Genomic DNA, 14,516 nt, shown 5'->3' with positions numbered 1-14,516 from the left:
TTGATATTTATTCAAATAAATTTAAGTTTGCTATTGAAGTTAGAAACGTGTATGCCAATGTTGTATGCAACTTTAGAGACGGTCCCTAAATGTGCGAATGTCCAATATCAAGCCAATTTTTACATTTAGTCATTTAGCAGGCGCTTTTATCCAAAGCGATTTACAGTTAAACTAACAATAGGAGGACAATATGCAAGTGCTGTGACAGTTTAAGCTAATGCAATACACGTATGCATACTATATATATGTATGTGTTGATTTTATGCCAGTATATCACGAAACGCTCAGCATGAAACTTTGCGCGTTAAGTTCATATTCTGAGTCCATCTTCTTGCCTGTAGCCTATATAATAGCCTACAGCCTACTTCCCTAATAAGGTGCAAGATTGGTCTTTCATATCACTATCAACGGAAGGGAAATCCTTGAGAGGTATTGAGGGAAACCGATTATAATCCTGTTCATGGTAGAGAAAGCTGATGACATGTAGAATACACAGGGAAAGTAACAATGAAGTTATTGAATGAAACATAAACACAGCTTTTGTGTGTTTATCATCTTTTCCGCATATACTGACACAGATAATCATTTTCATTTTATGAATGAATGTCTTTCGTCAACAACAAGCGCTTTTGCACCATCTGCCGGTGAGGTCGACTAACAGCAGATGGAGAGTATGCTCGGCAATCTACTGCTTTTCCTGCAGTTCCTGGACGTCAATGTTGAATTTACTGTCGAATTTGAACCACTGAATTTGTGGAAGCAAATTTGCAAAGCGAAATAAAATGGACCGAAAATTGCCTGTTGAATATTATTGGTTGTATTTTTAAACAGTTTGAATAATTTGGAAGTGAAATATGAAAGGTGAATATGGATTATTGAATTTTTTATAATGAAAAGGTGTTTGAAATGTTTTTAATTGAAATATTCACAGCTTAAATATTCAACCATGTTGAATTTCAGCCCATAAAAATGTAAGCCCTAAAAATACAATGCATTAAAATGCAAGCATGGTTAATGCAATGCCTATTTTTTTTTCAAGTAGTGCAATTCAACAGGCTTTTTATTTCAAAAACATTTGACATTATTCTACTTCCATAGTCTTCATGACGACTCTCTTGCTGTATTCCTCATTTGTAAGTCGTTTTGGACAGAGGCATCTGCTAATGACTGAATGTGCCTGTAAATGTTCATGCCTGTGCAGAGCGAGGGCGTCTGGTGACCTTCGGCTGTAATAAGTACGGGCAGCTGGGAGTCAAGGACTTTAAGAAGCACCAGGGTGTGAAGGTGCTGGTGGGGCCCTTCGGGGGGAAGGTGGTGTGTAAGGTGTCGTGTGGAGACGGCTTCACCATCGCCGCCACTGAGGGTGAGGACCGCACATCAGCTGAGCAGACACACACACACTGTCCTTGCATTTCATTTCTTTGACAGTCAATTTATTTATTGTTATTTAATGTTTTGGAATTTGTTCTTTACAGTAGATTTAGTGTTCTGTCAACAGTAATAACCCTGTTATCAGTGCAGTCTGGACTCAGAAGCAGCAGAAGCATTAGTTTTCCTCTGCTCTTCTTCAGTGTCCTCCTCCTCCTCCTCCTCCTCCTCCTCCTCCTCATGGCTGTGTGTATCTGTGATGTGTGTGTGTGTCCCTCAGATAACCAGATCTTCGCGTGGGGGAACGCGGGGAACGGCCGGCTCGGGATGCCTCCTGATAAAGGCTTCGGCTCTGAGGTGTGTCCGGCTCTGCCCCGGCCCATCTTCGGCTCATTACACCACGTGCCGGATCTGTCCTGCAGGGGCTGGCACACCATCCTCATCATGGGTGCGTCCTCACACACTGCTCTGTTCACGCTTGTTTCTCAGCTGAAGTCCGCCGGATGAAGCATCACATGTGAAAGGCAGATCCAGGGCTTTTGTTAAAGCTACAGATTAACACGCCAAATTGTCTACACTGCAAAATGTTTTACTTTTCTTAGTGTTTTTGTCTTGTTTCCAGTCCAAATATAAAAAAAAAAATCTTAAATCAAGATGCATTTACTGCTGAATAAAATGCCATAAGATTTTATGTCTTGTTTTCGGGGAGAATTAATCAAAATAACATTTTCTGCCAATTTTCTGACCCCATTGGCAGATAATTTAGCTTGTTTTAAGCAAAAACTCACTTAATTTGTATTAATTCCCCCGGAATTAACTATTTAGTTTATTTTATTTAGTTAAGAAGTTCTGAATGGCCGGTAACTTAAAAATATAGTAGCCAAATTGGCCAGTGAGTGAAAAAATTTATTTCAAACACTGGCAACCAGTGCATTGTGGGTATTGAGGTTTCTGTCGGAAGGGAGTGTCTATTAAACGCTCATCTGTGTAGCTGTGAATCCCCTCTTTAAGTGAATGTTTGTAGTTTAACTTCCTGTTCATGTTTATTGACAGAAAAAGTCCTGAACTCCAAAACCATCCGCTCAAACAGCAGCGGACTGTCCATCGGGAGCGGTGAGATCACATATTCCCTGTAGTTATTCAGTATTCATGTGTGAGAGCCAGTGGTGCTTTAGTATCATTCAGATACTGGTATAGTTTTTATTAATATTAGCATTTTATATTTTCTGTTTTCATTTGTTAAAGTTTTATTAAATTTGTTGTTTGTCATTTTAATTCGTTTTTTTTGTCGGATATAGTTTTAATACATTTTTATTTAAGTTTTAGTTATTTGAGTGTGTCAAGTTAAATTAAATGTAAATGAGAAATGTTGCCTCTGCAGCTAGTCGGAATAAAAGTGTACTGTGTGTGTACTGCATGTGTGTGTGTGTGTGTGTGGCGTGTATGTCGTTTTGTGTAGCGCGTGTGCGTAGTGCATGTACAGCGCTTTTGTAGCGTGTGTGTGTGTAGCGGTGTAATGCCTTCACAGCTAGCTGAAATAAAAGTGTAGTGTGTGTGTGTAGTGCCTGTGCGGTGTGTGTTTGTGTAGTTTGGCGTGTGTAGTTTTTGTTCAGCGCGTGTGTTTGTATTTAGTGTGTGTAGCAGCATGTGTGTAGCTTGTGTAGCTTGTGTGTAGTCGAGGTGCAAAATTGCTCACGGTCAGGTTTGTATCACGGTTTCAGGGTCACGCTTTCGGTACGGTTCGGTATGTGCCGTGTTCAGTGAGAAAAGGACTACTGTCAAATAAAAATAAAGAAAATCAGATCAAATAATCAAACTACAAGCAACAGCACAAATAAATACAAAAGAGCAAAGATGTTAATAAACTAAACAGTGCTTTTCAGGTTTATCAGGTAGGGCTGACATTAGTTTTCAGCTACAGAAATGGTCAAATAACACTTCATATTTGACTGTATAAATTACAGATTAATCCTTATTAAAGTCACAAAAGCTATTCAATCTAGAGCTGTGAGGGATTTTTGTTGTTTGATTAATATTAAAAACACAGACAGCAGAATATTAGGCTGCTGTCCCTTTAAGACATAATACACTGATACTGATACACACGCCTCGACTGTTCATTCACATAACTGACTATGTCTGCTAGGATACTCACCAAGACCGGCATGTTGACAAGATGTGTGTAGAGTTTGTGTGGTGCCATGTGTGTAGCGAGCGTGTGTAGTCTGTGTATGTAGAGTGTGTGTGTGTAGAGTGTGTGTGTATAGGGTGTGTGTAGCGTGTGTATGTGTGTGTGTGTGTGTGTGTGTGTCTATAGGGTGTGTGTAGCGTGCATGTAGCACTTATGTAGCGCTTGTGTCTGTGTGTAACGTGTATGTAGCTTGTGTGAAGTCTGTGTGTGTAGCGTGTGTATAGTGATTGTGTAGTCTGTGTGTAGCGTCTATAGCATGTGTGTAGCGTGTAGAGCGTGTGTGTAACGGTTGAGTATGCCGGTCCACAGGCCAGTGCTCGACCTCCTCGGTGGATCTGGAGACGGGCTCGGCCACAGACTCAGAGCTGCGTGAGGGGATGCTGGGAGGAACCGTGGAGGCGGATCTGGGTGAGCGGGGTCTTCAGACGCCCATCTTCTCCATCGACAGCAGGACCGGCCAGAGCTCCTGCCCCTCGTGGCTGCGCAAGGTGAAGCCAGGGTCCTCCACCCGTACACAACACGGCCTTCACACAGACTCAAATTACAGCAGAACGTCTTTAATTCATAAAGTCATTGCATAAACATTACATGCACTGCAAAAATCTTGCTCTGTATTTGTGTCTTATTCAGTGCAAATAGCACTCTTAAAGGTGACATATTATGCCTCTTCTCACAAGATGTAATATAAATCTATGGTGTCCCCAGAGTGTCTGTGAAATTTCAGCTCAAAATACCCCTCAGATCATTTATTATAGCTTGTCAAATTTGCCCCTTTTTGGTTGTGAGCAAAAACGTGCCGTTGTTGTGTGTGTCCCTTTAAATGCAAATGAGCTTTAGCTCCGCCTCCATTCAGAAGAGGGCGGAGTCTTTACACAAGCTTCAGAAACTCCGGCAATAACAAAACATACCAATCTCACTCATCCAGAATCCCAGAATAACCAGTAGCGAGTGCAGCCTTACGGAGAGACTCAGGAAGAGTTTCTGAATGTTAGTGGAGACATTTCTGTAGTTGTTGTGGAGTTACATTGATCATCTCATCATCATGTTTAACTTCTCCACAAGTGTCCACAGTTCCTGAGGTGTTTATAAGACAGCGGTGACATGTTCTGGTCAATAGTGTTCAGTGCTCGTCTGTGCTCAACCACACAACAGTTTCAGGCTTTGCTGGATCTTTATCATTGTGTTAGAACTGGTCTCTGTTGTCGATTGTAAACGTGCAGATTAAGGGCTGGTAATATTATTATAAGATCCTCTTCATACGTCAGAAGGAGAGCGAAATCTGATCGGCTTATTTTTTGACATGTTTGCAGAGAAAGGCTCACCAAAACAAAGTTACTGGGTTTCACTTTTCACGTTTTCTGGGTTGGTAGAAGCACAGGGGACCCGATTATAGCACTTACACACGGGAAAAGTCAGATTTTCATGATATGTCCCCTTTAAATCAAGACACATTTACTGGAGAAGCAAAATAAAGATATGAATTAAATAAACCACACAGCTTTTGCCATGAAAACAGCCTCAACTGGCATTACAATGTCTACCAATCTCGTACCCTTCAATTTCTGTTGCTTAGACTTAAAGTCTTCCTTCATAAAGCCTTGCAGTGTGTTTCTCTCTGGTTGTGAGTGCAGGAGCTGCTGGACGCAGAGTTCATCCCCCTGCCGAACGACTCCCGAGACTCCATCGAGCCGCTGCCGTCCTCCTATCCCGAGAGCAACACGCTGCCGTACGAGGAGCTGGACCAGCTCAAAGCCAAGAGTCTGATGGTACTGAACGCTCTGCTGATCCAATCAGGAACAATTAAAGGAGTAGTTCATTTCAGAATTGAAACTTCCTGATAATTTACTCTCCTCCACGTCATCCCAGATGCTCACGTCTTTCTTTACTTTTTTTACTGAAGAAAGAAAGACATGAATGTCTTGGATGACGTGGGGGAGAGTAAATTATCAGGACATTTTAATTCTGAAGTGAACTAATGCTTTAACAACCATCAGCAGTCGACTGGTGTTTGTTTGTGTGTCTCAAGCCGTTGTGTTTGTTTCGGCAGCCGACAGCATGTGTGGATTACGAGCGGATGAACGGCGCAGAGACGGGCCGATCCGATCAGAGCTGCTGTGGAGCGAGCGTCGAGCTGGCACACGTACGCATGGTGTCCAACATCACACCGCATGACCTGTTACTTTTAATGAAATATATAGATGCTTAAATAAAGGTGCATTAATGGCATGTCGTTATTACTGTAATCACGAGATTACGACTCGTAAAAAGCATTCATGTCCTTGTAGAACTCGTAATTACAACTTGTAAACTGGGAATTTTCTGAGAGCTTCGACTTGTACCACCCATTAATTATACGTTAGAGAGGTTTTGAACTAGCCTGGCAAGCCAGACCTACATCAAGATGTTAGGTCTGGAAACTCACCATAGACGCGGTTTAATCCGAGGGGCGGGATAAACGGCTGTCTTTCAAATTCCCTCTGCACGCAATAGGACAGCGCTTCAACCAACCAGAGCGTTTTCCCAACAGCGAAGCTAGTTGATAGATTCAACTTTTGCCATATCTGGCCGGCAAAACGACGAACACATCTTCCTTTTTTTAAGAATGACTTAAGTGCCGTTCTTTGCTCTTTTCTCAAAGAAAAACTTAACTCCAAGTCCTCCAGAGTCGCGGACAAAGCCGATTCGAAAGACTGTTCTCCAGCAGCCGTCATTCTTTGTTTTCAAGTCGCAGGTTGCAGCCGGGTAACCGTCACAACTCTGTCGTCATATGTTAAGCCCGCCCCGCCTACTCTATACGCGACGTGATTGGCCTGACCCAATTTAGGTTTATGCAGCTCGAAAGTCTATGGAGAGTTGCTAGACTGCCCTGGCTGCAAAATACATTTTGCTGCCGCTAGGGTGCGTCTAGATTTCTAGGCTAGTTTTGAACACTATTTTCAGTGATATAGTTCTGATTATGTCACACCATCATCTAATTGCAGTAAAAAGCCAGAATACATGCACTGGTTTCATGATAGTTATTACAGAAACTACAGTTTATAGTTATATATTTTTAAGTAACACTTTATAATAAGCTTTCATTTTTTATAATTGGTTAACTACATTAGTTAACATGAACTAACATTTATTAATATAAGTTCATGTTAATTTCACCATATTCTAATACATATTTCAAATCAGCAGTTGTATCTATGCAGTATGACAACGATTAGTTGTGTTTTTATTAACAAATGCTTTACGATACATATATTGCTCATAGTTAGCTAATGTTAATGAATGAGACCTTATTGTAAAGTATTTTCGGATTTCTGCAAACAATGATTTGTTGGATAAAATCTGTGTTCAAGTTTTACGTTTTTTAAACCTTATTTCTAATATGAAAACTCTGGGGTAATAATCACAATTTTTCCCAGCATATCACTTTCTCTTTCCAGTTCCAGTAAGATATTATATATTACATATGGCATAGTAAGAAAAAGAGAGTAAATGGCTCTAATATACATTTTAAGAGGGTAAATATATATATAGTGGGCGTTTAAGTCTTAAAGGGGAAGCCTTCCGGAAACAGTCGGCGGGTTTGAGGCCAGCTGGAAAATGCTCATAAGTCATTGCTTTTTGAACAAAACATGGATGTCCAGTAATATTGTCATTTTAAAAAGAATGTTTGGCTGATTTGAATATTGAGTATAATGAAGTCATGTTGTGTTTTTCAGCTCAGAGAAACCGTGAACCGGCAGGAAGCTCAAATCCAGATGTTACAGAAGCAGGTCAGTTCAGAGCGAGTGCTGTGAGAAATTATCTCAGATAAGTGCAGTTCCCTTTCAGTCGGTCACTCGACGTCACGTCCACTACCTTGAGTTGTCTTGCTCTGAGCCGTGTAAAAGGGCCGCTACAGGGCAAAGATGTGCTTGTTCGGACGGACAACACTGCGACCGTGGCGTACATCAACCGACAAGGTGGTCTACGCTCCTGTCGTAGCTCGCCCGCCATCTCCTCCTCTGGAGTCAGAAGCACCTGAGGTCACTACGGGCCATTCAGGTCCCGACGCTGCTTAACCATGTTGGCCGGGTGACGGCCATGTTGTCCTGAGACCCCGGCCTGGATATGTGCCCAAGGTTCCTACCACTCCCTTCGGGGACCAGGTGGTGAACCTGCAAGCGCTGCGCCTGGAGGAGGCAGACCTAGCTCTGGCTTTGCTCTGTCCCGTCCATGCTCTACGACTGTATGTGGACAGAACTCAAAGCCTCAGGACCTCAGACCAGCTCTTTGTCTGTTACCGGGGCCAGCAGAAGGGAAAGGCTGTCTCCCAGCAGAGGATGGCCCACTGGATAGTGGACGCCAACGCCTTGGCTTACGAAGCAGAGGACGTGCCTTGCCCACTCAGGCTGTGAGCTCACTCAACAAGAAGTTTTTCATCCTCCTGGCACGTGGCGCCTCGCTTACAGATATTTGAAGAGCTGCAGGCTGGGCGACACCCAACACGTTCGCTAGGTTCTAGAGCCTACGTCTAGAGCCGGTTTCCTCCTGTGTTCTCACCTCAAACGGGTAGAAGCACCGAGAGGCCCGTCTCTTGTTGGCTTGCTGCGCCTACAGTTGTGCTCATGTCTCCAGAGTGAAACACCTGTTGAGTCCTTCATCAGCCTCGGCAGCCGGACATGGCGGAGCGTCTGGCGCCAGGCCTATATCAATACAATTCCTTTTTATTTTTTTATACAATGAAATTAATTAGCAAACCTTACGGTGCATCCACACATGACAACGCAACAACAATAATTAAGACACCATAATTGTAACACACTACAATACAGAAACTTGACAGTTTTATGTAAAGATATTGCACATTGTTGTCACAAAGTGACCCTAACTGCAATCCCATTGATCATTAAATGATATCCCGCTGAATCCTTGAGAACCAGGTCTAGGCTGGGTGCCATATGTGTAACCCTGCGTGGATCCCATATGTTGATTTTTCCACGGTTGCTCCTAAACCGAAGCCCGTGTCTTTCCCTTTGGGAAGAACCCATCTCTTAGGAGATTGGTGTCACCCCCAATACTCCATATGTAAACAACCCCACGAGGTTATGTGTTATCCCCATGTGACTTCTTCAGGGAAGGATATGGATTCCGCAGCGTTCCTTTTCCAATGGAAAGGGCACACTTTCCCAGTGTTATCCAATAGCCTCACTGAGCCGGAACTGCAGTGATGGGCTTCTCTGTGTAAGCCCTGTCCCATCAGGTAAGAGGGAGTAGGAGGTTTACACAGGGCGCTGGATGGGGTCATCAGCTGTGGCGCATTGGTAAGGATTCCTATTCGTCGGTCATCGACGTGGCGTAGAGAGTGACCGACTGAAAGGGAACGTCTCGATAACATATGTTTCCCGCTGGGGCAGCCCGGTCACCGGCTCAGCTCCTCAGCGATAACCTGAAGATGCGGTGCACCTGCTGCTCATTATATGCGCGTGCCGCGATGCAGCACAGCTGATGCAATCATCGCATGCCAATGTGCATTGCCTCGTTTTAGTTACACTAGTAATTCAGTCTCACTTCCTGATGAATCTCTGTAGGTTTGTAACTAATTTGCATAATGCCAGCCTCTGGTCTTGATTGGCTGAACAGCGTCTCTTAGCCCCGCCCTCAAACACTGTAGTTTATCTGAGACTGGAAGAGACTGAGACGCCATCGTTCTTGTTCGTATCACTGTGATGAAGAGCTGAGATTCAGATATGATAATGAGCGTTTGGTTTCTGACCAATCAGAGCAGAGCAGCTCTCAGAGAGGCGGGGTTTAGAGAGACTGAATCCTTGATCGAAGCGTTTCAGACACTAAGAGAAAAGAGCTGATGCTGCAGTGGAGATTATGAGGAAATTAAAGTGTTTTAGACCTTTGATGCATTTAAGAAAGAAAATTAACGGAAAATAAAGAAAATTCTGAGCCTTTAAAATAGCATATAATAGGGGCACTTTAAGTTCTTTTGCTTTTTATATACAAATAAATATGATGAACAAGACACCCAAAATACTTGGTATTTAATTCCATTTGAAAGACGTGTTTTCCATTCATTTTTAGTTCAATTTATGGACATGTTTTTGGATTTTTGGATCACATAGATAGATCGCACTGTCAGAGAGTTCGGGAAAACTACATAATTTATACGCATTAAAACATGATATCAAAGTTACAAAATCAATCATTTTAGAAGAAAACGATTCATCAGGGTGGTTTACTTTAAACCAATGAGTGTTGAGCTGTATCGTCAGATAGCCGTTTCCCATCATGCAGTGCGTGGGGAGCAGCTCTAACGCGGTTCTGTCTCTGGTTTCAGTTCAGCGATCAGCTTAAGGAGAACGAGAGACTGTGGAAGGCCATCCAGAGCCTCGGTGTAGACGTCAGTCAGAGCCATGAAGAAGAGTGAGACTCCCAGCATCCCTCAGTCATTAGCTATCAGTGCCTGTGTGTTAGAGCTAAAGCCAAGATCACCGAACAGCCAAAGACTCGATCCTGCTGCTTATGTCAAGCCAAATCTGGGATCTGGGAACGTTTCATCTGGGAACAGCAGCGGGTTAATCGTCAGACGGTCCTCCAGGATGAATGTAAGGAAAGTGTCATAAACCGTTGGGTTCAGGCCTCGAGACGTGGGTTTTTCTTTTATATTGAACATTTCGTTTTCAAAGAAGCTCTTTCATGTCAAAGAGATGAAACCATTAACTCTTTCCCTACCGGCATTTCTGATCGGAAGTTTTCACGGAATATTCTGTTGTATGAAAATCTGAAAATGCAAACTATCAAAAGAAAGAGCAGATGCTCAACATTTTATTCTAGCTTCATGCATTATTTTTTTAATCAACATTTCAATGTGGGTTTCATTTAAAAAAGCAACATTTTGAACAATAAGCTGAGAAAATCAAGTTTTTGTCAAAGTTTACAGTGTGCGTCAGCAATGCTTTTATTGCTTGTTTCTGCGTCTTCTTCTCCTGTGTTTTGATCTGGAGATTCAGCACTCTTTCAGATAATGTGTAATTGCGCCCCCTACTGTATAACAGTGAGAACATGGATGGCCGGAAAATTCTGTCAATGGCGGGGAAAGAGTTAAACTCTATGGCCTGGTTTCACAGACAGGGTTTAGATTAAGTCAGGATTAGGCCTTAGACATTTAAGTAGATTTTATAAACGTGCCTTACAAGAAAAACATTACTGGTGTGCATCTTGAGATCTTAAAGTCCCCCTGTGGTGTAAATCCAGCTTTTAATGTTGTTTATGTGTCTATGTGGAGTTTTTAATCTGCTTTAACTCAAACCATGTGTAAGTTCATAAGTCGACACCATTGCTGAGTATTTCCTCCTTAAAACTGCAGTGAACCAAAGACAGTCTCAAACACACGCTTTGAAATCGCTGGTGTTTCTGACGTCACAAACTACCTTGTAACCAATCAGATCAACGTGTGATCGTCAACCAGTGGATCTCTGAGCTGAGTGAGTGAGTGGAGGCGGGGCTCATTTGCATATTCATAGAACCGCGCATACTAAATAAGGCAAGGGTGTCGAGTTACAGTCAAGATATTTTAAGTCATGAAGACTTTCTTTTCTAGGAAAAAAAAACGTTTAAATGTCATTTTAATGATCAAAGATGAGGTTTAAGGGATACAGTTGATTCCCGGGAGACTTGCTTTCAGTTAAAACAGCTCAAACATGCATTAGTCTGAGACCAGCTTAATCCTCGTCTGTGAAACCTGGCGTCTCTATATCAGTGTTAATGTTTTGCGGTTGCACATCTGTTATTGTGACTGATGTATTTCAGTCAGAGATTTTTACAAGCAAACTTTAAAGTGTGAATGTGAAGCCAAAACACGGTTTATCTGCGTCACGGGACGAGACTCTTCATACGCAAGTCCTGTTTCTGCTGAGATGTGCAACTAAAGACACGCTGTGTGCCGTGATGTCACATGATATCCGACTGTTGTGCATACACGCGTGTCCAAACTACTGAACTTATTGCTTTCTGTTGTATTTCTTGATCGTTCTTTGCTTGTTTTGTTTACATTGCCAAATACAGCGGAGCAAGCGCATGTCGTGCTGAACTATACTGAGCTCAGCTCCCGTGTGTTCTCCTTCTGCCTCCGCATCGGACTGACTTACACGTGTCTCAAGCAACTACAACCAAATATGCAAATATGTTTTTGTTCTTTGTGTGTGTATCTTATCTGGAGTTTGTGTTTAGATTTTAGTCTGTTGTTTTGTTTCCATTTTCTGTACTCTGAAACTGTATCATATAATTATGGGACTTGCTCTTGAGGTGTTTTTATGCTTTGTACACTCCTATCAGACACTGATTGATGCACATTTTTAATAAAACGGGAAAAAAAGTTGAGGCAAAAAGTCACATTGATGTTGGAGTAATTTTTCATGTTGTATCTTTATATAATTCTTTAAATTCAGTGTTGACCAATACTTTTTTTGCATTCGTTTTTATTTTGTTTCATAATTGTTTTATTTACATATTGCTAAACAGCCTAATATCGGTGTCATCTGGATCTGAATGATTTAGTTTGAAATTGATCCCATTTGCTGCATTTTTGAGTGTAGAGAACTCTATACTATTACATATTAATATTTTAATGCATTTGTTTCTGTAACAAAACAGTAAATAGATATTTGTGTTAAAGTCCCCCTGTGGTGTAAATCCAGCTTTTAATGTAGTTTATGTGTGTATGTGGTGTTTTTAATATGCTTTAAGACAAACCATGTGTAAATTCATAAGTCGACACCATTGCTGAGTATTTCCTCCTTAAAACTGCAGTGAACCAAAGACAGTCTCAAACACACGCTTTGAAATCGCTGGTGTTTCTGACGTCACAAACTACCTTGTAACCAATCAGATCAACGTGTGATCGTCAACCAGTGGATCTCTGAGCTGAGTGAGTGAGTGGAGGCGGGGCTCATTTGCATATTCATAGAACCACGCATACTAAATGAGGCAAGGGTGTCGAGTTACAATCAAGATATTTTAAGGCATGAAGACTTTTTTTTCCAAGGAAAAAACTTTAAATATGCAATTTTGGTGATCAAATAATTATTGAATACAGGGGGAAACAGCTGATTTGTGAGGAGAGCAATCATGTGTTTATTTTCTAAAGTCAAAATAAAACTGAACACCTTAAAAATGCAATCGACACGAGCCTTTTATTTGTCTACAAATACTCAAGTCTTGCACTGCTGGTTTTGGCCTCATCATGTCCTCATCTCACTTATGAAACACCAGTGATTTAGCAACTACCAGCTAATGCACTCGTATTCACGTGAAGTAGACTAGGCAGAATTTCTGAAAATGTGCTTATTTAAAGTGCTGGAGGCATTTTGTGATTATTTATATTGTACAACATTTCTAGGGGTATTAAGGGGTGCTGAATCCAAATCTGCTGTATATGAAGCTCAAAAATGTCCCAAAATGCCTCAAAATTGAGAAATTCAAAATGGCCGCCACCACCAGGCTTAAATCTATTTTACAGTATATCTTTTTGACTAAACAAGGTTCAAACATGAAATAAATGTGCTTTTGTAAGTTTTCCTACATGGGCAATTCAATGCCATATTCAGATTTGAGATGTAATGTGAATAAACTGCTTAGATATTGCAAAAAAATCGTTTTTTTTTAACTATGAACTATTATTAATTAACCTATTCATAATTAAGTTATTATTATTAATATTATCAGGCTACTTTTACTTAGTTTGTATTTTGTTTTGAGGTCAAATGTGTCAAATGTACTGTAATGCACTCCCCCACCTTTGCCCTCCCCAATATCACCCCACCCCTCCCCAAGCTTAGCCTTTCTCACACTTCTCAGAACGGCTGATCGGAAACATAAGACAGCTAACAGGTAAAGTCATGTCCAGTGTATATTTTCATAATGTGACATGTTTTCATAAACATCCCAAGGGGATCAATAATGTTTCTATCTATATATCTATCTATCCATCTATGTAGTTTAAATAATTGCAGTATATATTTTAGCATTTTTGATCACTAAAAGAAGCTTAGCCTATTAGTGCAATTAGCTAGATGACATCAAAGTCAGTAAACTTAACACACTTGCTTTTACACTGACTGATTGGAGGAAAAACTTTACATTTATTTCATTTAAAGGTGCTCTAAGTGATGTTTGGGTGACGTCACTTCTTGTTGAGGCTTAAAGTATTGTCAAACAAAACGGAGGCTAGCTAGACCCTCCCTCCTCCTCATCCGCGCACTGGTTATTGGCTGGAACAGTTTGTTATGTTTCGTGGTGCGGGTTTTCCCAGTTTGTTTTTGTTGCTGTTTGTGGAGCCTGTGGTGTCTGCAGAGACCACGTTTTTTTACAGTGTGTTCAGGGGACAGGTAGCTACGGATAGTGAGGAGATGTTTGCTGTATGTGACAAAAAAATGTTTTGGCCTAAAAAATGCGTGACATCGCTTAGAGCACCTTTAATTTATTTAAATGTAAATCTCGTTGGGTATTGTTCTACTTGAACCATTCAATCCCTTTTAGTAATCCTTCATGATTTTATTTTTTTTTTCTATTGAAAGGCCTCCCACGGCCCACCTACAATACCTCCGTGGCCCAAGTTACCAATAGATACCAAACGAAGTTCATCTGCATCCACCCCAACTCTGCAAAATGTTACTCTACGGAGCAAAATACCTCCAATAGATTGGAAGCAGTGTATCTTTTACCAACAAGATCAGAAAGAAAAACTACATCTCATACAAGAAATGAAATTTCTCCACAAACGGCAACAAAAACAAACTGGGCTCACCCTCACCATGAAAAATAACAAACTGTTCCAGCCAATAACCGACAAGAAGGATTTGGGGTGGGGTTTGGGGAGTTAGTGTGCGGATGAGGAGGAGGGAGGGTCTAGCTAGTCTCCGTTTTGTTTGACAATAGTTCTTATTCGATCTACGTCATCAATGTTCGCGGCGGC

General features: G+C 41.4%; 1 protein-coding gene across 1 annotated transcript in view; it reads left to right on the top strand.

Annotated features, from left to right (window-relative positions):
- nek9 (NIMA related kinase 9) overlaps positions 1-11,935 on the top strand; it is a 29,261-nt gene extending 17,326 nt beyond the window's left edge. The window contains exons 16-23 of the mRNA XM_082143447.1: positions 1,202-1,363; positions 1,649-1,816; positions 2,422-2,481; positions 3,869-4,047; positions 5,191-5,325; positions 5,607-5,699; positions 7,273-7,326; positions 9,882-11,935. Coding sequence (XP_081999573.1) covers positions 1,202-1,363; positions 1,649-1,816; positions 2,422-2,481; positions 3,869-4,047; positions 5,191-5,325; positions 5,607-5,699; positions 7,273-7,326; positions 9,882-9,971 — 941 coding nt within the window. The 3' untranslated portion in view covers positions 9,972-11,935. The remainder of the gene's footprint in view (positions 1-1,201; positions 1,364-1,648; positions 1,817-2,421; positions 2,482-3,868; positions 4,048-5,190; positions 5,326-5,606; positions 5,700-7,272; positions 7,327-9,881) is intronic.
- Positions 11,936-14,516: the final 2,581 nt, after the last annotated feature.

Source organism: Leuciscus leuciscus, assembly GCF_965113295.1.
Source record: "Leuciscus leuciscus genome assembly, chromosome: 17".
Classification (NCBI taxonomy): Eukaryota; Metazoa; Chordata; class Actinopteri; order Cypriniformes; family Leuciscidae; genus Leuciscus; species Leuciscus leuciscus.
Note: the sequence above shows the minus strand (reverse complement) of the source record. Positions and strands in the feature narration are given on the sequence as shown.